Below are 25,406 nucleotides of genomic sequence, written 5' to 3'. Positions count from 1 at the left end.
TGCTTAGAATGCACAAGAAATAGCAAAGGAGGCCAGCCTGGCTGGAACTTGGTGAGTGAGAAGGAATGTGATAGGAAATAGGATTGGCAGATATTACTGGGCCAGATCACATTTGGCCATTATAAAGATTTGGGGCTTTAATGTAAGTGTGATGGGAAGCCAAATGCAGGGTTTTGAGCAGGAGTGTAACGTGATGTGATTTGTCTTTTGAAAGGATCCATCTGCCTGTTATGTGGGAGACTAACAGGGGCAAGAGGGGAAACAGTGAAAACTGCTAGGAGGCTGTTCTAAGAGTCCAAGAGAAGACAGTGGCTGTGACTAGGATGGACCAAGTAATTTGTATGGGACTCTTTGGGCATAGGAGCTGGTGACATAAGCTTTTAAAACTGTAAACCTGCACCTCTAACTTAAGCATTCAAGTAGATCAAAATTTAAATGTACGTAAGGTATATGTACTTGGTGGGATAATGGGTTAAGAAATAAAGGAACTAGTTTCTTAGTCCCAGCTCCACTTTTAAGTAGGTGTGTGACCTTGGGGAAGTCTCTTACTTTCTGTGGGCCTCGGTTTTTTATGTATAAAATGAGGGGTTGAATTATTAAAGGTTCATGATTTTATAATTCTGTGATAAAGTAAATATATAAATGAATGCTTACTGTGTGTGGACTACTGAGTGAAACACTTTAGTAGATTCAGAAGTACTATAAGGCACTCTTCTCCATAGGTGCTTACATTTATAAAAGATTTTATGAAACAGTTACGATATGAGATCATAATTTAAATGCAAAAGTGTGTAATGCAGGCTTTATAAATTCTAGAAGTTTGGAAAAGAGGATAATTAATAAAGACTGAATTTGCCATAAAGGTAATAGATACTTGATCTGCAACTAGATAGGATTTAATTAAAATGAATTAGAGAGGAAAGAGCATCCTGGGTAGAAAAGGAGATGTGATGTGAGCAAAGATGAAGTCTTTAATGAGCATATGGGTTTATGGCAGCTGGAGACTCAGTTGAGGTCAGCCTGACTCTATTGAATGATCTGGGAACAATGGGAAAATAGGATTGGCCATATAAAATAAGATAACATAGAGGGCATTAAAATCTAGGCAGCTTTGTTTAGCTTTCAATGCAGGCAAGAACTGGGAGCCACTATAGATTCTTCAGTAGAAGAATATTATAATACAAGTAGTATTCAAGAAAGATTGGTATAGTATGTATACTTTGAAGAAGGGGTAAAACTACCTTATTCTTATGGCATGCAAGCAGTTTACATACCTTTTCTCACTTAATCATCATAACACCAATGAAAGAAACTAAAGTTCAGAGAGTTTAAATAGGTTCCCTAAAGGTATTAAGGCTACTAAGTGAGTTGAGCCAGGATTTGAACTAACATCTGTCTGATTCTAGGAGGTCAGGGTGCTCTTCCTGCGGTAACTCAGGCATGAGGTAAGGAGGAATATACTCAGTAGCAGTGGGAATGGAAAAGAAGAGATGGAGCTGAGAGATAATTTTTTGAAGAAGAACTTGTTGACTGATAGTATATAGGGTATGAAAGAAAATAACCCCCAAAAGACATTGCAGTTTTACTCTCAGTTAGCTAATGAAGATGACTGTGCTTTGTAGTGGTTATTGTCAGGGATGGAGGCAGACTGGAGGGGGCCAAGGAGATGGATGAAATGATCTCGTTTGAGAATGTTGAGTCTTAAACATCATTAAGCATTTAAGTAGTAAGTAAAGTCAGAAAGATGTCAGGATTTGGGAGTCCTCAATATATTAGATAGTTGAATGCATAAGAATGAAGAAGTCTAAAAGAAGAGAAGCTCATGAAAGAAGAGCAGAAGACTTTGAGATATAATGCTGAATTTATCCTGTAGGTTGAGGATGAGGAGGGCTATCAAACAGCTGAGAACAACATGGATGTTCCTGTTCTCCAATATTTGCATTTTGACCTCTGTCAGAACTTAGGTTTTGTTTGTTTGTTTCTACTTAAAGTGGAATAGATATAAATTAATTTCAGGACATGATCAAGTCTTTCTAAATAGCACATTGCTTGGTTTCTCAAACAGAATTTGTTAGTTTAGTTTTATGGCCCTATTCCAGTTTATCTTTTGGTGAACATTCTAAAGAGTATTTTTTGGTTCATACTTATATTACTGACTTGATTCTTCTGTGAATTTACATTTAAAAGCCAATGGCGGGCTTCCCTGGCGGCGCAGTGGTTGAGAGTCCGCCTGCCGATGCAGGGGACATGGGTTCGTGCCCCGGTCTGGGAAGATCCCACATGCTGCGGAGTGGCTGGGCCCGTGAGCCGTGGCCGCTGAGCCTGCACGTCCGGAGCCTGTGCTCCGCAACGGGAGAGGCCACAACAGTGAGAGGCCCACGTACCGCAAAAAAAAAAAAAGCCAATGGCTAGGATATGACAACAAAAGCATAGGCAACAAAAGAGAAAAAATAGGTAAATTGGAGTTCATCAAAATGAAAAGCTTTTGTGTATCAAAGAAACTATCAAGAGAGTGAAAAGACAACCTACAGAATGGAGAGAAATATTTGCAAATCATATATCTGATAAGCGATTAATATCCAGAACATAAAGTGAACTTCTTCAGCTCAACAACAACAAAAAACAGTCTATAACAACAATGGGCAAAGGAGTTGAATAGACATTTCTCCAAAGAAGATACACAAGTGGCCAATAAGCACATGAAAAGATGCGCAATATCACTAGTTATTAGGGAAATGCAAATCAAACCACAATGAGATACCACACAACCATTAGGATGTCTGTTCTCAAAAAGAAAAAAAAGGGAAAATAACAAGTGTTGGTGAGGATGTGGATAAGTTGGAACCCTGTACACTGTTGGAATATAAAATGGTGTGGCCAATGTGGAAAAAGTTTTGACAGTTCCCCCCAAAATTGAGAATTACCATTTGATATAAATTGCACTTCTAGGCATACACCCAAAAGAATTGAAAGCAGGGACTCAAATACAGATCTTCCTTAAATTATGATGGGGTTACATCCCGATAAGCTCATCTTTAGTTGAAAATATCGTTAAGTTGAAAATGTATTTAATACACCTAACCTGCCGAAAAACATAGCTTAGTCTAGCCTACCTTAAATGTGCTCAGAACACTTAAATTAACCTACAGTTTGACAAAATCATTGAACACAAAGCCTATTTTATAACAGTGTGGAATCTCATGTAATTCCTTGAATACTATACTGAAAGTGAAGCACAGAATGGTTGTATGGGTACAGAATTGTTGTAAATGTATGGGTTGTTTACATCCCTGATCACGTGGCTGACGGAGCTGCAGCTTGCTGCTGTTGCCCAGCATCACGAGAGTATCGTACTGCATATTGCTAGCCCAGGAAAAGTTCAGAATTCAAAGTACGGTTTCTACTGAATGTGTATCTCGTTTGTACTCTTGTAACATTGAAAAATCCTAAATCAGACCATCATAAGTCGGGGACCATCTATCTATAGATACTTATATACCAGTGTTCAGAACATTATTCATAATAACCAAAAGGTGTAAACACCTTAATGTCCATTAACAAATGAATGGGTAAACAAAAGGTGTGTGTGTGTGTGTGTGTGTGTGTGTACATGCAATGGAATATCATTCAGTCTTAAAAAGGAATGAGATTCTGACATCTGGTACAACACGGATGAACCTTGAAAACATGCTAAGTGAAATAAACCAGACACAAAAGATGCAAAAGGCATGCTTCTACTTTTTTGAGGTACCTAGAATAGGTGAGTTCATAGTAACAGAAAGTAGAATAGAGGTTACCAGTGATTGGGTGAAGGAAGTAATAAGGAGTTAGTTTTTGATGGGTACAGAATTTCTGTTAGAGATAATGAAAAATTTCTCGAAAAGGGTATTGATGATGATTGGACAACTTGGACAGCACTGTGAATGTACTTAATGCCACAGAACTGTGCACTGAAAAATGATTAAAATGGTAAATTTTATGTTATGTATATTTATAATTTTAAAAAAGCTAATGGCTTTTGTACAAAGTTATAAACATTGTTAAAGCTGTTATAATAGTGCCAACATGTTCTGTCTTTAATGTGCTCTCTTTTGTTTATTTTGTTATATATTCTTTGTTAATAATCTTCCTGTCTTAATCCTTATTTTGAGAACAACTAGCAGCCTGCTATTTCATCAAACAATTTCTGTTGCTTGATCTTTAATTACTTAAACCTTTAGGTTATTTTGGATAACTTTTGGGTCTTATGATAACACTGTATTTATGTCCTTACATTAAAATTAGTAGTGATAGTAGTATTTTTCACTATGAAAATATAATATGTTCATAGTATTGTAAGATATCCATCTATGTTAGAAAAGTCTTCCTTCACTGCAGTGTTTTGTTTGCAGGATGAAGATGAGCTGGACTCCCACACCATGGTGAAAACTAGCTCGGAAAGTGTGGGCACCATGAGGGCTACAAGCACGATGAGTGAAGGGGCCCAGACCATGATTGAACATAATAGCACAATGTTAGAATCTGACTTGGGGACCATGGTTATAAACAGTGAGGATGAGGAAGAAGAAGATGGAACTATGAAAAGTATGTGACTTTTTTTTCCCATTGAATATTAATTTTCTGTTTTGAGAGTATACTTCTATAGAAACCAGGATAGTTCTGTGTTGCTTGTTATAGCCAGTTGTGGAAAATTTCGTTTCTTGGCTTTATTTAACAGTGAAAGGAATATGGCACAAGTGAATTTTCAAAAATTCTTTTAATATAGCAGAAAGTAGCACATCTTTAACTTAGTGTTATGGAACTTTTTTCTGTTGAAGGATACTAACCCATAATTTAATTTGTAAGGTATTTTTTGAGATAAAAAGATAGCGTTCCTAACATTTACTTTTCCAATTAAAAACGTGAACCTAAAATTCTTTTCCAAATAATACAACATAATATTATTTCATGTTGTCTAAGTTATCAGTTAAGCTGCAGTGACAGAGGGAAGCAAGCCAAGGGAAGAAATAAGGGCTAAGGTGGGAAAAGAAGAAACACTAGAAAGAAGAATCAAGAGACAGGGATACTCATGCAGAAAATTCAGTTCAGTGCATGTTTACTACTGCTTGTCGTGTGCTAGGCACAGTGCCAGGGGCGCTGCAGGGCTGAAATGACGATTAAGGCGTTCTCTCTGATCTCCGTTGCTTACAGAGTGATGAAGACAGAGATACTTTCACAGGCTAGCATTTCTTTTTGTATAAATATGGCTCTTTAAGATTGCAGTTAACAATGAAGGACATTGTGATTTTTCAGTTATAGGCAAAAGCAGATTAATTACCTCCTGATACCTACTGACCTTTTTCTTCCCCCTGCCACTCTAGTCATGTATGGTCAATGTCAAAGTCTAAGCACAAAGCTGTTTTTCACTACACAGGACTACTTCTCCACGGCACAAAAGCAGTAATACATGACTTCTTGCATTGTAGAGCCTAGAAAGTTATAGTCAAGTGATTTGCTGATAGGGTAAAATGGATATAGGTAGGAATTTCCTCTCTGACATTTTTGCTTTCTTTTTGCCTACCCCTTTCTTTTTGCTACTCTCCCTGTGAGTCTGCTTGATAAGTCTTACCTCATAGCTTCAAGCCATTTGGCTCACTGCTGTTGCTTTCTTCACATTTCTTAGTATGCATAGCCCATTATGGTTGTATACTTTGAAAGAGAGGGCCGAGAAGCACAAGATGAAAACAGATTGCCACATAGTTAATCCTGGGTGGGAAGGAGGAGAGGGATGTGAATTTTTTTTTATCTCCCACGCTGATAGGTTTCTTGAGCCTTTGCCCTGAAAAGCAGTCTAAGACTTGGATTCCTAGCTGGGCATATTACTAGAATAGGGCTTCTGCATCCGTAACATGCTCACCCAACTACACTGAATGGTCTTGTGGCCTCCAAAGCTAGCTAGTGTTAGGGTACAAGTCATATGCCTTGCAGATCAGAAAGACAGATAAGATCATTTACAACACATTTCCCATCAGCATGTAGCATCACTTTTCCACAGCTGATAAAATTCTTTTAGTCACGTTTTATGACTCTTAACAGACCAGTTAGAAGATCACTGAGTGCTTTGTTCTATCTTTAGAGAGCTACTGAGTTTCCTGTGAAACTACATAAACAACTTTTTCCATGTAGTCAATATAGTTGAACATCAGCATTTAAACAGTGGTTTAAAAAATGAGTATTTATGGAATCGAATTCATGTTAGATTGTTATATTTCAAGGAAGAGATATGTGATAATGATTTACCAGACCTCATGCTTTAAAATTACAGCACAGATTTCCACATATTTCATGTAATGACTTTCAGCTTCGACAGCCACAGAAATCATTCAATTTATGTCATAATTTTATGTCCTAAGTATGATTTTTTTGGTCACAGAGATTTTATTGAAAGCTCATTTTTAAAATGAGCATATAGTGGTTTATGTAGTTGTTTTATATGCTTTATTTATTTTATTTTTATTTTTCTAATTATTTTTTATTGGACTATAGCTGCTTTACAATGTTGTGTTAGCTTCTACTGCACAGCAAAATGAATCAGCCGTACATATACATATATCCTCTCCATTTAGGACCCTACAGTGCATTAAGTAGAGTTCCCTGTGGTTGTTGTTTTTTGTTTGTTTGTTTGTTTGTTTTGCGGTATACGGGCCTCTCACTGCTGTGGCCTCTCCCGTTGCGGAGCACAGGTTCTGGACGCGCAGGCTCAGCGGCCATGGCTCATGGGCCCAGCCGCTCCGCGGCATATGGGATCTTCCCGGACCGGGACACGAACCCGTGTCCCCTGCATCGGCAGGCAGACTCTCAACCACTGCACCGCCAGGGAAGCCCCCTATGGTTGTTCTATATGCTTTAGCAAGTTTTAAATCCCATGAGACAACTTCCCTTGTATTTTAAGTTTCTACCATTTAGACATCATTCTGTTATAATGTGGGACTTCCATGTTCCCAAAAATCGAACCAAATGATGTTAGTGTAATTCCCCAGATTTTGTCATACTGTAGTATAGCAATAGTATAGAGGGTAAAGAAGTTATTGAGGCAGAACTTACTTTCTGTGAAACCACATAATTACTTTTAGTTTTAGTTTTGTGTTTCCTCATGATCTAAATCTTCTTTAAAATGTCTTAGATGCATTGGTATGAGCTCTTAGGTTATGTTACATTAGTGGAAGCCCCATTTGCTAATGTGTCTTTAGCATTTTTCTTCCCTAAAAAGATTTTATATATTTTTTTGTTCCCTAAAAGATTATAGCATATTATTATTTTTAATTTTCTAAAATTTCTAGAATGTTATACTGTGTGCTGAATATTCTGTTTTCCTTCACCTTTTCCTTTGGAGTTTCAAAAGAGTTGCCTGATTTAATATTTTTGTCAGTTTAAATTATGTTTGCATACTTTTTTATACCTTTATCTGTGAAGCTAGAAATAACAGACCTGTTTTCCTTACCTCTGAAAAGTGTGGTGATTTGACTCTAGGAAGCAAAATTATTATTATTTTTAAAAATTAATTAATTTATTAATTTATTTATTTTTTGGCTGTGTTGGGTCTTCGTTGCTGTGCATGGGCTTTCTCTAGTTGCGGTGAGTGGGGGCTGCTCTTTGTGGTGGTGGGCTTCTCTTTGTTGTGGGGCACAGGCTCTAGGTACGCAGGCTGCAGTAGTTGTGGCTCACGGGCTCAGTAGTTGTGGCTCATGGGCTCTAGAGCGCAGGCTCAGTAGTTGTGGTGCACGGGCTTAGTTGCTCTGTGGCATGTGGGATCTTCCCAGGCCAGGGCTCGAACCCATGTCCCCTGCATTGGCAGGTGGATTCTTAACCACTGCGCCACCAGGGAAGTGCCTAGGAAGCAAAATTATTAAAAGAGCTTTTGAAGGGAACTGGAGTAAAATGACAAGAAATATTTTATATTTGATCTATTTTTTACAAAATGGGCATAGACCTGGAGAGCATGTCCAAAGAACTCTCCAAACTTATTTTCAGGGATGATGCCATTATTTTTACCATCTCTCTCCCACTTCCCCTCTTCCCATTCCCATTTCCTTGTGATCTCATTACTCATGTAATGTCCAGGTTTCAGCTTGGTAACCCAGGTCTTTCACAATCTGGCATCAGCCAATATTTACACATGGAACTCTACTTCCTTAAATATTATACTTTATCCAGACTAGTCTAGGCCAGTTGGAATTATGAGGTATAAGCAGGTTGGTTGTCATTAAGGAAATCAACATTTAGGATTTTTTATCCTGAAGGAATAGATTAGGACCAGGTCAGGAATCCATTGTCATTAAATTGATGAGTTAGTAGAGATTATTTCTTTGTGGGTAACTCTGGAAGAGCAATTGTTTCAACAAAGAAAAAACTGGGGCCTTTTATCTTGTTCAGATCTGCTCTGTTTCTATGGTGGAACTTTCTAGCCTTTCAGAGCTGGAGCTGGATTGGTGGCCAGACTCATCAAGAAAATAAGGGAGAAGACTCAAATCAATAGAATTAGAAGTGAAGACGGAAAAGTAACAACTGACACTGCAGAAATACAAAGCATCATGAGATATTACTGCAAGCAACTATATGCCAATAAAATGGACAACCTGGAAGAAATGGACAAATTCTTAGAAAAGCGCAACCTTCTGAGACTGAACCAGGAAGAAATAGAAAATATGAACAGACCAATCACAAAAAAAAATTGTGAAATTGAAACTGTGATTAAAAATCTTCCAATGAATAAAAGCCCAGGACCAGATGGCTTCACAGGCGAATTCTAGCAAACATTTAGAGGAGAGCTAACACCTATGCTTCTCAAACTCTTCCAAAATATAGCAGAGGGAGGAACTCTCCCAAACTCATTCTACGAGGCCACCATCTCCCTGATACCAAAATCAGGCAAAGATGTCACAGAAAAAGAAAACTACAGGCCAATATCACTGAAGAACATAGATGCAAAAATCCACAACAAAATACTAGCAAACAGAATCCAACAGCACATTAAAAGGATCATACACTATGATAAAGTGGGGTTTATCCCAGTAATGCAAGGATTCTTCAGTATATGCAAATCAATCAATGTGATACACCATATTAACAAATTGAAGGGGAAAAGCCATATGATCATCTCAATAGATGCAGAGAAAGCTTTCAACAAAATTCAACACCCATTTGTGATAAAAACCCTCCAGAAAGTAGGCTTAGAGGGAACTTTGCTCAACATAATAAAGGCCATATATGACAAACCCACAGCCAACATCGTCCTCAATGGTGAAAAACTGAAACCATTTCCACTAAGATCAGGAGTAAGACAAGGTTGCCCACTCTCACCACTATTATTCAACATAGTTTTGGAAGTTCTAGCCACAGCAGTCAGAGAAGATAATGAAATAAAAGGAATCCAGATTGGAAAAGAAGTAAAACTGTCACTGTTTGCAGATGACGTGATACTATACATAGAGAATCCTAAAGACACTACCAGAAAACTACTAGAGCTAATCAATGAATTTGATAAAGTAGCAGGATACAAAATTAATGCACAGAAATCTCTGGCATTCCTATACACTAATGATGAAAAATCTGAAAGAGTAATTAAGGAAACACTCCATTCACCGTTGCAACAAAAAGAATAAAACACCTAGGAATAAACCTACCTAAGGAGACAAAAGACCTATATGCAGAAAACCATAAGACACTGATGAAAGAAATTAAAGATGATACAAACCAATGAAGACATATACCGTGTTCTTGGATTGGAAGAATCAACATTGTGAAAATGACTCTAGTACCCAAAGCAATCTACAGTTTCAATGCAATCCCTATCAAACTACCAATGGGGGGCTTCCCTGGTGGCACAGTGGTTGAGAGTCTGCCTGCCGATGCAGGGGACACGGGTTCGTGCCCCAGTCCGGGAAGATCGCACATGCCACGGAGCGGCTAGGCCCATGAGCCATGGCTGCTGAGCCTGCGCGTCCGGAGCCTGTGCTCCGCAACAGGAGAGGCCACAACAGTGAGAGGCCCGCATACCGCAAAAAAAAAAAAAAACTACCAATGGCATTTTTCACAGAACTAGAACAAAAAATTTCACAATTTGTATGGAAACAGAAAAGACCCCGAATAGCCAAAGCAATCTTGAGAAAGAAAAATGCAGCTGGATGAATCAGGCTCCCTGACTTCAGACTATACTACAAAGCTACAGTAATCAAGACAGTATGGTACTGGCACAAAAAGAGAAATATAGTTCAATGGAACAGGATAGAAAGCCCACAGATATACCCACACACATATGGTCACCTTATTTTTGATAAAGGAGGCAAGAATATACAATGGAGAAAAGACAGCCTCTTCAATAAGTGGTGCTGAGCAACTGGACAGCTACATGTAAAATAATGAAATTAGAACACTTCCTAACACCATACACAAAAATAAACTCAAAATAGATTCAAGACCTAAATGTAAGGCCAGACACTATAAAACTCTTAGAGGAAAACATAGGCAGAACACTATGATATAAATCACAGCAAGATCCTTTTTGACCCACCTCCTAGAGAAATGGAAATAAAAATAAACAAATGGGACCTAATGAAACTTAAAAGCTTTTGCACAGCAAAGGAAACCATAAACAAGTACAAACGACAACCCTCAGAATAGGAGAAAGTATTTGCAAAGAAAGCAACTGACAAAGGATTAATCTCTGAAATATACAAGCAGCTCATGCAGCTCAATATCAAAAAAACAACCCAATCCAAAAATGGGCAGAAGGTCTAAATAGACATTTTTCCAAAGAAGTTATACAGATTGCCAACAAACACATGAAAGGATGCTCAACATCACTAATCATTAGAGAAACACAAATCAAAACTACAATGAGGTATCACCGCACACCAGTCAGAATGGCCATCATCAAAAAATCTACAAACAATAAATGCTGGAGAGGGTGTGGAGAAAAGGGAACCTTCTTGCCCTGTTGGTGGGAATGTAAATTGATACAGCCACTATGGAGAACAGTATGGAGCTTCCTTAAAAAACTAAAAATAGAAGTACCATGTGACCCAGCACTCCCACTACTGGGCACATACCCTGAGAAAACCATAATTCAAAAAGAGTCATGTACCTCAGTGTTCACTGCAGCACTATTTACAATAGCCAGGACATGGGAGCAACCTAGGTGTCCATCGAGAGGTGAATGGATAATGAAGGTGTGGCACATATATACAAGGAATATTACTCAGCCATAAAAAGAAGCGAAATTGAGTTATTTGTAGTGAAGTGGATGGACCTAGAATCTGTCATACAGAGTGAAGTAAGTCAGAAAGAGAACAAGAAATACTGTATACTAACACATATATACGTTATCTAAAAAAAGAAAAGAAAAAATGGTTCTTATGAACCTAGGAGCAGGACAGGAATAAAAATGCAGATGTAGAGAATGGACTTTAGGACACGCGGACGGGGAAGGGTAAGCTGGGACGAAGTGAGAGATAGCATTGACATATATACACTACCAAATGTAAAATAGCTAGCTAGTGGGAAGCAGCTACGTAGCACAGGGAGGTCAGCTCTGTGCTTTGTGACCACATAGAGGGGTGGGATAGGGAGGGGTTATGGGGATATATGTATATATATAGCTGATTCACTTTGTGATACAGCAGCAACTAACACAACATTGTAAAGCAATTATACTCCAATAAAGATGTTAAAAAAATGATTGAGTAGAGGAATAACCCATATCTAAATATTTTGATTTTATTTTGCTTATTTACATTAACTTATCATAACTTCATCAATTATCAAATATTAGATTAAGTAATTTTAATTGAATATGTAGTTTTTAGACTTTTCTTTGTATATGCCTATAATACATGGTGATTTTTAAAATATATCACACTTTATTGTCTTATTTTGGGCAGCACATGTATGTAGGTTCACTTAATTAGTAAGAGAAAGCAAATTAGGTTCTGCTTTTAAGTTTTTAGGATTTATCCTAGAAATAGATATTAGATTGAGTTAGGAAGTGTTCAGGAGAAATATCAAGAAAGGAAGACTGACCATTAGGTATTCCTACTCTCTAGTTCATCTAATGCCTCTGGACACAGTTGTAAGTATGACACCATTTGCTCTGAGCAACAGCTTCCACGTCCTGTTCTTTGCTTTGTAACATCTTCTCTTCCAGCTCTGGTTCAGATCTTTTCCTTCCTTCTTCCTCCCAAAACCTATTTCAGCAAAGTACCAAATATGCAGGTGTGAAAATGCTTAATGATGTTTTATCTTCTTGAAATATTTACATTTTTTCCCCAAAACTACAAAGCTTTGAGCCAAAGGAGTAAGTAACTAAGGATGGAATTTCAGGTGCCAAGAAGCAGTTAGCCAGGTTAGGGGAGTGTGTAGGTAGATCACTTTCCTGCTTCTCCAGAGGTCTTACTCTTCTTTCATGAAAAATTGTTACGTGCCTCTTTAAGATTAATTTTGCCAGTGACATAGCAATCAAGGTGACAATAGTAAACTACAGGTCCCACTTGCAGCTGGGTGCAAATGCCCAGCATATTACTGGGCAATTAGAAACCCTTCATTTTCCTCTGCAGAGTTACTAGGTGTCCAGGTAAGGTGTGGCTACAATGGTTTGGATTTACCTGTGGGTATTGAATATGGTCTGTTCTTCTGTGTGCTTTTGCTCTGTGGAATGTTCAGTGATATGTGACCCAGCTCGAGCCAATTAATGTAGGTATTTTGGTCGTAGGATACCTCTTTTACCAGTACAGAGCACGGACAAGCATGTAAAGATTAGTCTTGTACAAATGGAAATCAGTCTTTCTTATAAAGGCCTCTGGAGAAAGGGCTTCCATAGACACACAGTGGCCGTTGCAGTGCTCATGACTCACACAGGAAATCATTCCTTCTATTTAACTAAAATCCTTGGGCTTCAATTGGTCTGTTTCCTTTTATTTTGCCCTCAGTGGAGATGGAAAACAGCTGGTCACTGTTTTCTGTGCAAGACCCCTTCATATATACTTGGATACTTAGTAAATTGTATCCTCAGACTTTTCCTGGCTGAACAATTTGATTCCCTTTAACCTTTGTGCAGGTATTACTTTCTAAGCATTTAATCTTTTTTTATGAATAGCCTCTGGATCTTCTCCATGTTGTCTGTATCCTCCTTTGTTTCAAAGTACGGTCTGATGAAGTTAAGAAAAAGCTGATGTCAGTAGCTTCTGTATTAACATCCTGGTTGTTATATGTATTCACTGTACTCTTGGCAACAAATTAAAGGACAGATTTCCAAGATCATTAATCAGGTGGAACACCCACATCTTAAATTGTTTTAGAAGAACAAATTAGGTAATATTCATAAATCCTTTGATGTTGAAATATATTATGCTAAAGTTATGATTATTTCATTTTTGCATTTGGCTATCTTTGTTACAATCATGCTAAGAAATTAAAAATTAAATTACATTTTGTTAAAGTATTATAAAAATTCCTTTATATATTTAAATTTTCATGACAACTTTTCACCTGTTTAGGAGACGTGTAAATTAGAAAAGTTAGTGAATAATTGTGAGTAGACTGGCATATTTTGTAAAAGGTATTAAATACTGTACAATTTAGTTTTCTTGTATATGTTTTAGGGAATGTTTGAAGGAGAGGAAAGAATCTTTTTCTTTAAAATTTCACATGCACAAAAGGATTGAGTGGCAGTTATTTTATTCTTTATTGCTAATGGGTTTTTAGTTCTACAGCAAGTGGTTGAAGGAATTGGGACCAAAAGTGAGGGACAAGGTAATTTTCAACATCAACTTTATTATTAAAATTAAAAATATTTTTATAAGCTAGGGTCAGAATTCAACTACAACTGGAGAAATTGATGTCAATTTTATGTGATTATTTTCTGTGTATTTAAAAAAAAGTATTCGCCATAGCAACCACAATCACATATGACAGTTGTTACTATCTTGAGATTTCCTGCTTTACTCTCCTGTCGAAGGGCCTACTATTTCTTTTTTAAAAAATAAATTGTAAGTCAGAAGCATCATCGTTTTTGTCCCTTCTGTGAACATGCATCTCCCTGGAGACTCAGCTGCACACTGTGGACATGTGTTTCATATCATGTGGTTAAATATGACTGGCCAATTACAGCTGCTCCCTCCCATTAACTTTTAAAACATACCTAGCCTATTTTCCTCCTTAGAAATTTTTAAAAATTGTTTTTAAAATTTTCTTTGTATATAAAAAAGATATACTCAAAATGTTGATAGTAAGTTTTAAACTAAACAATGGAAAATATTTAGAAGTATAAACACATACATTTGAATAAAAAATTGTGTATAAGCATATCTTGGTTAATAATATCCTGTTATAAAGTCATCCAAACAGAAAAATCTAATGGAACAGACTACCTTCTTTTATTTCAGTTGATTTTTAGACTTTTGTTAACTCTCTGTGAGAATGTTTATTTATAAATATCGGAATGGGTTATTTTCCAAAATTTTGAGTGTGGAATCCAGCAGGCATTTCACCATAGGTTTTGAGATCAGCCTGTAAAAGACCCTTAAAACTAATGTATCTGAAATGTACTGATAATTAAACCACTATGTAGTAGTGGATTTCAAGTTTCAAATTGGGGTGTTCTGTAGTAAAATTGAAGGTTGCTGCTCCTATATCTTTTTACATCCTCCACTTGGGAATAGAAACGTAATAGTTAGGGACTGAATTTGGTTATAGGTACCAGAAAAACCAGATAACAATTGTTTAAATAGAATAGGATTAATGTCTTTTCTCATTTAACAAGAAATCCAGAAGCAGAGTGTGCTGCATTGGTAGAGTGATTTCAGTATGTCATTAGAGATTCTTTCTGTGACACCATCTTTAGGGTAGTACTCTCATCCTCCTGTTTGCAGAATAACTGTCAGATCTTCTGCCATTAAGTCTGCATTCCAGGAAGGAGAAAGAAGCAGGCAGAAACAGAGAGGTGATGCCTGTATCAAGAAAACAGAGCTTTCCTAGGAACTTTCTTCTTATGTATCATCGGTCAAAATTGTGTTATATGGCCACTCCTCCCCACAAGAGAGACCCCTTGTCGTCTTCAGGAAGGGAGAGCCCCTAGAAATTAGGTTACAACTTTTTCACCTTGAGCCACTAGGGCATTAGTGGTGGCTCCTATAACTTGGGATTGAAGCTTCTGATTAGGATAGCGTTAGAAGTAGGCACAGGACTATTGCAAATGGAAGAGGAGATTCCTGGAATGAAATTTCCCAGTGGTTTTCTTGTTTTCTTTAGTCAGCCCCAAGTATTGGTCTTCCTCTTTCCTTTTTATTGCCACTACTCATTTCTGATTGGACTTCTACTTCTCCAACTGCAGGAATTTTTACAAAATTACCTTATAGCTCATCCCGAGCCAATAATGTTACGTAGTTTTCATAGTACTTACTGTAGTTTTAAGCTGCGTTAGTACTATTACAAATACATTCTAAATTGGCCAGATTACTATTAGCAATGTTATGTCTGATTTTAGAGGATCATGTAGAGACTGGAATGTCTCCACAGGCAAGTAAACTAGATGATGATGAGTCTCAAAAACATGTCATATGAAAGGAACTGGGGATGTTTCACCTTAAAACGATAACCAAGACAGGAGTCATTATCTGTCTTCAGATATTTGAGGGACTGGTATATGAAAGAGAAATTTATTTGGAACATGAGTGTAAATTACAGAAAGACATATTTCAAGTTCACATTAAAAAAAAAACACGTTTTGTAACTTAGAGTTGCCCAGCAGGCTTCCTTGTGGGGAAGTGTACGTCCTATCACAGGAAATTTTTATGAAGGTAGGTAACTTACTGTCTGGAGAACTGTATAGGGAAGTGTCTTTGTGGTGGTCACTTAGGATCTTTTTTTGGAACTCTAGGGCTTAAGGAATCCAATTTGAAAATCACTGGGAAAATCTAGTTGTTCTAAATGTTTGTTTTCTACTTTAATCATTCAGTGTAGAAAATGAGGAGCCATTGAAAGATTCTAAACAGAAGAAAGACATGGTTTGATTTGCATTTAGAAGGTCACTATGTTGTCAGTGGGACTAAAATCAAAACTGAGATGAGGGAAGGAGACCAGTTTGGAGGGTGTTACAATGGCCTAGGTAGGAAATGATTAGAAGCTAAATTAAGACAGTAGCAGTGGTGGATAGAGCAGTAGCATTAAAAAAGACCTAATGATCAGTTTGGTTTGGTGAGAAACGAGTCTGGATTAATTCTCAACTTGATCACTTTGGGGATTAAGTAAAGAATGTTGACTTTAGCAGACAAAGAGCATGTGGAGAAGCAGCAGGTTTTAAGGGAAAGAGCTTGAATTTAGCTTTAGAACTGGGATATTTTTGTTTTTTCATTCTTATTTTATTTTACTTTGTTCTTCATTAAATTGACTATGTTGGTCTTGAATCTGACCAGTGAAAACTTATTATATTGATTAATAAAAAAATCATGCTTCAGTAAAAATCATAGTTCTTTAAGTAAATGTAAGAACTTATACCCTCCTTATGTTCTTTGTTTACCTAAGGAAATGCAACTTCACCGCAAGTACAAAGACCATCTTTCATGGATTACTTTGATAAACAGGACTTCAAGAATAAGAGTCATGAAAACTGTAATCAGAATATGCATGAACCCTTCCCTATGTCCAAAAATGTTTTTCCCGATAACTGGAAAGTTCCTCAAGATGGAGACTTTGACTTTGTAAGTACATTTCAATTCTTCCATATATGTTTTCTCCTACTCTATTTTGTCACCACATTGAGAAACATAGGTTGTGTGTGTGTGTATGATTAAAATTATAGACTGTATATTAATATTCAGTATATTGCTATATATGGGTAGGGGAATGGTGAAATTGTAGTTTGCTTGTAGAAATGTAGTTGCAGAGAAATGGAAATAATTGCCTATGGTTAAATAAATTATAGCCCAAATTTAGAGAAATATTTAGGACTCTTTAAAACTAAATGACAACTGTGTTAAAAGATGTTTTTAATAATGCAAATATGAGATATTTCTGACAGTAAATTCAGTTTCCTAAATAAATGACGCAAAGGTATTTATGACATCGACTTTGAGAAATTTGCCTCGACTATGAAAGTTAAGTCAAATAGTGTTAACTCCACTTGGTTTGTCAGAAATAATAGTCCTATGTCTAGTTAGGAATATAAACTTCAGTATAAAACTGTGCCTTTTTTTTTTAATCAACTTTTTTGTTTTTAATTTACTTTTATTATTTGGCTGCATTAGGTCTTAGTTGTGGCATGCAGGATCTTTCGTTGTGGCACGCAGGCTCTTTGTTGTGGTGTACAGGCTTCTCTCTAGTTGTGGCTCGTGGACTCCAGAGCTCACGGGCTCAGTAGTTGTAGCATGTGGTCTGTCTAGTTGTGGCGCATGGGCTCCAGAGCACGTGGGCTCAGTAGTTGCTATGCGTGGGCTTAGTTGCCCGGTGGCGTGTGGGATCTTAGTTCCCTGACCAGGGATTGAACCCTCATCCCCTGCATTGGAAGGCAGATTCTTAACCACTGGACCATCAGAGAAGTCCCTAAAACTGTGCCTTCTTGCCTCTTATTACATTTTCTCCTTATTTCTTCTGTCCTGCTCCTTATTATTTATTTCTTTTAAAGAACGCATATAATACAGATAAATAATTCTAAAACAACTCTTACCACAACTTGAGAGAGTAAATTTTTAAAATGAGTTCTTTAATCTAGAAATTTTTGAGGTAAATTTTTGCTTTAGCATGTATTATAAATAGCATTTACTTTTGCATATTGTTCTGTAAGATTTTCATGTAAAATAACTACAGCTATATTTGTTAATAACTATATTTATGTTATAAGTAAATAAAATTTTAGATATATCTATATCTTCTAAATTTTTAAGTACTGTCAAGCAGTTTTGCCTAGTCACCATGCCTCTAAATGCTTTGGGATTATAAATATTTCTAATGTTAAATACTTTTCTCTTCAATATTGTGATTATTTAAGTTTTTTAATAATCAGATAATAAAGTTTCAAAATCTGTCCTCAATAAATTTAGTACTAAGTGCTAGCAAATATTAGCAGTGGTACAGGTTAGTCTGAAAACATTAATCGTAATATCTCCTTTCTGTTTTTTCAGTTTTGAGGTTATAAATTAGAAAAATAAAATCTGTATTTCTATAGTTCTAGTAAGATTTCATTTTATGCTACCTCCTTTTAAAAAATATATAAATTATTTAGAATGCCGACTTTAAGCTTAAAATCATTTGTAAACATGATGAATCTTTGATGAATCAAAGAACTCTGTCTTAACTCAGTTGGAATAAATCTTAACAGCCTCTGGAAAACAGTTTGAAATGAGCTACAAAGTAATGAATAAATTATCATAGTTAATAAATAGCAAATAAAATGATTTATTTCTGTTTCAGTTCGTCTTTGCTACCACCCCCAAAATTTAGAATTTAAAATAACTATTTCATTTGCTTACAGTTTTGTGGGTAAGCAGTTTGACTAGGTTCAGCTGAGTGGTTCTTCTGCTAGTCTCACCTGGAGTCTCTCAAGTGGCTGAAATCATCTAGCAGCTTGAATGGAGCTGAATAATGTCTCTAAAATCACTCATGTGTCTGGCAGTTGTGCTGACAGTTGGCTAGGCCATATGACCCTGTCAGGCAAGCCTGGAGGTTTTATGTTGTGGTAGCAGCCTTCCAAGAAGGTGATAGAAGAAATTGTAAGGCCTCTTGAGTCCTAAGTTTAGAATCCATTTACAATACCATCAAAAAGAATGAGTACTTAGGAATAATCTTAACCAAGGAGGTGAAAGACTTGTACATTGAAAACTACAAAACACTGCTGAAAGTAACTATAGAAGACACCAATACATGGAATGACATCTCATGCTCATGGATTGGAAGACAATATGGTTAAGATGTCAGTATTGTACAAGCAACCTACAGATTCAGTGTAAATTCTATTAAAATCCCAATGACATTTTTTGTAGAAATAGAAAAATCCATCTAAAATTCATTTGGAATTTCAAGGGACTTGAATAGTCAAAACAACCTTGAGAAAGAGAAACAAAGTTGGAGGTCTCATACTTCCTGATTTCCAAACTGCTACAAAGCTACAGTAATCAAGACAGACAGACATATAGACAGATGGAGTAGAATAGAAAGCCCAGAAATAAACCATCACATATATAGTCAGAGATTTTCAGCAAGGGTACTAAGACCATTCAATGAGGAAAGGATAGTCTTGTCAACAAACGATGCTGGGAAAACTGGATAGCCACATGCACGAAGTTGGGCCTTTACCTTACACCATATACAAAAATACAAAAATTAACTCAAAATGAATCAAGGATCTAAATAAACATACGAACTTTAACTATAAAACTCGTCGAAAAAACATAGGGGAAAAGCTGCGTGACATTGGATTTGGCAGTGATTTCTTAGATATGACACCAAAAGCACAGGCAACAAAAGAAAAAATAGATAAATTGGACTATATAAAAATTAAAATTTTTGTGCATCAAAGTACACTGTCAGCAAAGAAAAGTCAACCCACAGAATGGAAGAAAACATTAAATCATATATCTGATAAGGGGTTAATATCTAGGATATATAAAGAACTCAACAACAAAAAACTAAGCAACCCAATTTAAAAATGGTCAAAGTAATCCAATAAATATTTCTCCAAAGAAGATATATAAATGGCCAATAAACAAAGGAAAAGATGTTTAATGTCACTAATCATTAGAGAAACACAGATCAAAACCATGAGATACTATTTCACACCCATTACATACACACACACACAGAAAATAAAAAGTATTGGTGAGGATGTGGAGAACTTGGAACCCTTCCTTGGGCACTGCAGGTGGAAATGTAAAATGGTACCTCTGTGGAAAACAGTATGGCATTCCTCAAAAACACTGAACATAGATTACCATGGGATCCAGCAATTCCATTTCTGGGTATATACCCAAAAGAAATGAGTGCAAGCAGAGACTTGAACAGATATTTGTACATCCGTGTTCATAGCAACATTATTCACAATTGCCAAAAGGCGGAAGCAACCCAGGTGTCCATTGATGGGTGAATAAACAAAATGTGATATACGCATACAGTGAAATATTTTTCAGCCTAAAGAGGAAGGAAATTTTGACACAAGCCATAATATGGTGAACCTTGAAGATAATAAGCTAAGTAACATAGCCAGTCACAAAAGAACAAATACTGTATGATTCCACTTATATGCGGTACCTAGAGTAGTCAAATTCATAGAAACAGAAAACAGAATGGTAGTTGCCAAGTGCTGGAGGAGGGGAAATAGGGAGTTATTGTTTTTTGAGTACAGAACTTCAGTTTTGGAAGATGAAAAAAGTCCTGGGGATGGATTGTGGATGTACTTAATCCCACTGAACTCTACACTTAAAAATGGTTAAAATGGTGGATTTTAAGTTATGTATAAAAAAAAAAGTAAGAGGGGGTAAAAAAAGGATTCACATAGTGTCACTTCTGCCATATTCTTAGTCAAAATATATCACAAGGCCAATCCAGATTCAAAGGTTATGGAAATAGATTTCACCTCATGATGGAAAGACTAGCAAAGTCATATTGCAGAGGGTCCTGTGGAATGAATGGAATTATTGTGGTCATCTTTGCAAATAGTCTACTAGAAGTTGTCCATATTAGAATTCAACAGAATTTAAAATAATGAATTTAGGAAATTGGAGGTCATTAGTGATTTTGATTAGGGCCATTTCAGCACCCTACTTTTAGAATATTCATACACAGCAACTTTTGACATGCAGCCTTCTACTGACCCTTTCAAGCTCATTCTAGTTTTGTGAATGAGAGCATCAGTTTTTCTAGTGGCCAGCTCTTATAAGTAAACTTCTGGTAATATTTTCAGCCCATTGTAGATTCTGGAGTCCTTCTATCTGGAAATTCCAAAATTTGTTAGAAAACCTTAAACTAGTTTAACAAATGTTCTGTTTTCTGCTTTAGATTGTGCTAGGCACTATGGGTTAAAAAAATATATATATATATATTTATATACATACATGTATGTACATTTATTAAGTTGATAAAATATGTTAGTAAAGTGTTAAATTGTAATCCAGAGCAATAATTTAGATATTATGCAGTTTTGCATAAGAGGAGGACTCAGTAAAGGTTGGAGTAGTTTATGAAATTATATAGTAGAGGAGGACTTTGTCTAAACATTGGAAGATGGATAGTAGAAGGGAAGGTAGGCAGTACAGAGAATGATGTGCATAATAAAAAGCTTAGAGGTAGGAAAGGACAAGATATATTGGGTGACAATGAAGTGGAGACCTTCAAGTTCATTTGAAATAATATGGGAGATAAAATGAAAGCTAGGTTTGGGTCAGATGGTGGAAGCCTTGAATGTAAGACTGCAAAGTTTGAAATTTTATTTCCTAGACAGTGGCAAGCCACTGAACGTTTTTAGGTTGGAAAATGACATGATGAAAAGTGTTTTAAGTATATTAATCTTGATGGTAGCATGCAGGATTGATTGACAGAAAAAGACTAGAGGTAGGGGAGAATCAGGTATGTGAAACAGACTTGAAATAATAGGGTAATAAAATGGAAAAGAACCAAACAACAAAAACAGGGATAGATGTAGGAAGCACTAGAAAGGTTGTTAATCAACAGAAATAGCCGACTTATTGGATTAAAGAGTACTCTATTGGTTAAGATGAGGAGCTAAATAATAGAAGGTGAAATTTAAGAAAAAAAAAAAAAAAGAAGAAGAAGAAGGAACATGTCCTCACAGCTGGAAAGAGGCTCCAAGAGATCATAGGACCGGATTTAATTTTTGCAGACTTATTTCTTTTCTGACTTATACAGGGCATGTAGCCTTAAAAAGGGAAAGCAGAGGGGGAGGAATGACTAGAGCAGGAGTTCTTTCTTCCCCAACATGCACTACACCTGTCAACTGCTCAGCCCTCTCATCACCTAGAGGAAAGTGAAAAATGTTTGCAATAGCTACTGAGGGAATGCAAATGGGAATAAATAAGACATGAATAAAGGAAGGATTGCCAGGAGATGAACAAAGAATTTGCTAAGAGTAGTAGTGAGTGTGTTTAAAAAAAGAAAAGAAAGAAAAAGGAAAAGAAAAGTGTGTAAGAGAGGCTAGAAGAGAGTAGGAAAAGAGGAAGCAGAGGTAGGACAAAGTGTAAAGGGTTTGATGGAATACTTTGCTTACAAAGTAAGGAAATGGACTAAAAGCAAAGAGATTTCTACTTGAGACACCAGCTGGTATTGATAAGGGAAATCTGGTCTCACTCATTCCATCATACATTAGATATAGAATGTTAAAAATGTGACTCATCAAAGTGTAAAGCGTGCTAAGGTTTATGTGTTTATCTCCCCTCTTTACGATGTATCTCAAGGATACCTTCCAAAAGAACTAGATTTTATGTAATTCCTATGTCTATTCAATAGAAGTTGCTTAAAACTACCCAAAGTCATTTTGACCATGTTTCTAGGACATAGAAGGCTTCTCTTTCTGCCGTGAGAAAAAGAGGTTTCAAAAAAGAAAAATGAAAGTGGTTACTTCGTTGTCTTTTGCAGTATTCAGAGCGGATTCCTAAAGGACAAAACTTATTCAGAGAGACACCTGCTAGGCAGATGTGCGGAGTAGGAAGCATTCTTTATCTTAAAGCCTGTATGCAACTTAATTGGTGTATTTTCTTTAGCATTTGTCTTTTAGATATTCTGTGAATTGGTTGTTTCCTGTTATGTTCTTGGATGTAAGGAGCTGATAAGAGAAATAATTTGTGATTTCACCAACTTGAGGGTAGCATAAAGATAGGATAAAATATATTTAGGCTAACTGAACCAATTATTTTAACTCTACTAAAAAAGTTCTGTTTAGGGTGTGGCTGTGAAGATTTCTAAAACAAATGTAAAAGGCAAATCTGTTTATTATAGCACTAGTCAAATGTTTCAGTTTTTGTTAGAATTATTTCCAAACAGCCTTAGCATCCAGATTGTTTAGTGTTAAATGGAGAGCATGTAGATCATGTTTTGCAGAAATTACACTATCATTCATACATAAATAGATATATTTTGGGTAATGTAAAGATTTTGGAATAAGAACAAAAACTTTAAAAGCCATCTGTTAACCCACCATATTGGTTCCAAATTTTTAAAAAAGCAGTTGGATTGACAATAATTGCTAGTATAAGAGGAATTAGGTACATCAGTTATTTTTTTATCTTTGACTCAAACTGAATTGTAAGGTAATGTTTTTGGATTTCTGTGATTCTTAAATATCAGTTTGTGTTGTTCCTTTGAGCTGAGGGACACAAAAATCCTCCAGGGCAGCACTTGGACAAACAATCTCAATAATTGTGGCAGAAAGGAAAAAAAAGTCCTCTCCTTCAAGTACACATGTGCCTTGAACTTTCCTGAGTTTTTTTTTTTACAACTCTACCTCTGACTCTGGATTGGAAAATCAGTATGGTGATAGGGAAAACCCCACAAAACCCAAAAAACCTCACTGCTGCAAAATACAGAAAGCAGTGAACCTGCAGAAGGTACCAAACCTGCTGCTGGAGCCTTAGAGACATTTTAGGAATCTTTCTTAGGATCTTTTCACCCTGCTAGAGCAGCCAGCGGCTGTGGAGCATAATAGTGGTGGAGTACAGGAGCCCCCGCAGAGGCTTGTAGTGAAGCCAAGCCTTTGGAAAGCCCTCAGGAACACAGGTCCTGTAGGAAGCCTGGAGGTAATAACTTAAGCCAAGAGCATCTGCCAGTTTTCACCAGTGTAGCAGTCCGCTACCACCTGCTTTCTCTACTTAAATACTGAGAGTGCTTTTGCTCTTTAAAGAGATGCTGGCTCCAGGTTTCTTTTGTGGTGCACTCCTTAGTCAAAGAACTTCTTGTTCTCTTCAGGCCCTACTTGTATGGACTGAGGAAACCACTTCAGCTGAGTGAAGTACTTAAGCATATTGTCATCGATTAGTTTTGCGTTAATTAAATGATTATTGTCAAGTATTTCCAGATGTTTGGAAGAGTATTAACAAAGTATGAAAAGATAACTGTAGATATTTCAGGTTTATTTCTTCTAGGGTAAAGAAGAAATAAACACAAAATCTCAAATGCTTTAGTGGATAGCCCTGGATAAGAGTTTATGATTACAGGTGTACATGTGGCATGAACTCGAACGTATGTGGCACATTGTGCTTTCACTACTCTTTCCTTACAGAGCCAACAGGAAATTAAAATTAATGAGAACCCTGCGCTTTGAAATACTTGCAGAATTCTGGACTAGTGCAGTCCTTCGCCAGCTCACGAAATCTGTGCTGGCAGTTGTATCCAACAGATGGTGTGGCATGTGCACAGTTGTAGCATGTGATTGTCTAGGTCCATGTAGAATTTTTATAAGATTTTGACCATCAATCTCCTTAGGCGTTTAAGACCGTCATAACCTTTGTTTTGAAAGGAGAGTGGCCTTCTTCAAAGATAAGTGTTTATATATGAGTAGGAAAAAAATGTTAATAGTCACCGGTCAACTACACTGAATTTGATTCTATAGTAGTTAAAGGCAACAAAAACTTTAGTGTCTCTAAACTACCACACTGTTTTTTTCTCAGTATAATTTAATCCATTTGGCCACCTAAGGTAGACTGAGCATTCTGCTTTCTTATTCCTAAATATGCTGTTAAAGGCTTCAGAAATTTCAGGAAATTTCATTTGGTGGTTGTGTTTAGGCAAGATCTTCTGAAACATTAAGCTAATTCTGCTTATTTAGGTAATTAATGCCTTAAGCTAAAACGCACTATATCATCATTTCCTTTACAAATTAAAGTGAGCAGGCCTGTACTTACTGGATTAATTAAGATAGAAAGCACAGGTGCAGTGTGTGGGTTCTGGTCACCGTGTTGGAATTTATTAAGATGTTTAAAACACATGGCAAAGAGAAAAATGGCCTTCCAAAAAGAGTTCTAAAAAGCATAAACTTTCCTCATAGTAATTTATTCTTTTAAAAATGTCATTTATCTAGAAGATTGTTTTGAGAAATTGGCTACTTTACATTTTAAAACAAAGATGTTAATACTCCAAGCATATGTTATGGCTAATGTTGATGTCTGAGGAAGTTATTTTGACTATGTGCACTTTTTGTTCATAGCTTCATTTTGAATGTTTAGTCAGTAAGCAGTGGAGACTGTTGGGTGATTATGTGAAAGAGATGTTAAGAACCAATAGTGGAATTTAGGATTATAGAGTGGACAATATAACTTATTGCCTTTTAATTTAAGACTGATGCCCCACAGTATTTACCTCTTAAATAAACCATTAGATTTCAAATAAGTCGTTAGGATTGATTGAACTAGTTATCAGTTTGTATTGACAATAGAAGA

At 36.4% G+C, this 25,406-nt stretch overlaps 1 protein-coding gene across 1 annotated transcript in view; it reads left to right on the top strand.

The window, feature by feature from the left end:
- The window catches only part of STK3 (serine/threonine kinase 3), a gene marked incomplete at both ends in the record, with an annotated part of 298,497 nt that overhangs the window by 209,852 nt on the left and 63,239 nt on the right, over positions 1-25,406 (top strand). The window contains 2 exon segments of the mRNA XM_079722153.1: positions 4,392-4,584; positions 16,555-16,730. Of these exon segments, the coding sequence (XP_079578279.1) occupies positions 4,392-4,584; positions 16,555-16,730 (369 nt within the window).

Source organism: Hyperoodon ampullatus, assembly GCF_949752795.1.
Source record: "Hyperoodon ampullatus genome assembly, chromosome: 17".
Lineage (NCBI taxonomy): Eukaryota > Metazoa > Chordata > Mammalia > Artiodactyla > Ziphiidae > Hyperoodon > Hyperoodon ampullatus.
Note: the sequence above shows the minus strand (reverse complement) of the source record. Positions and strands in the feature narration are given on the sequence as shown.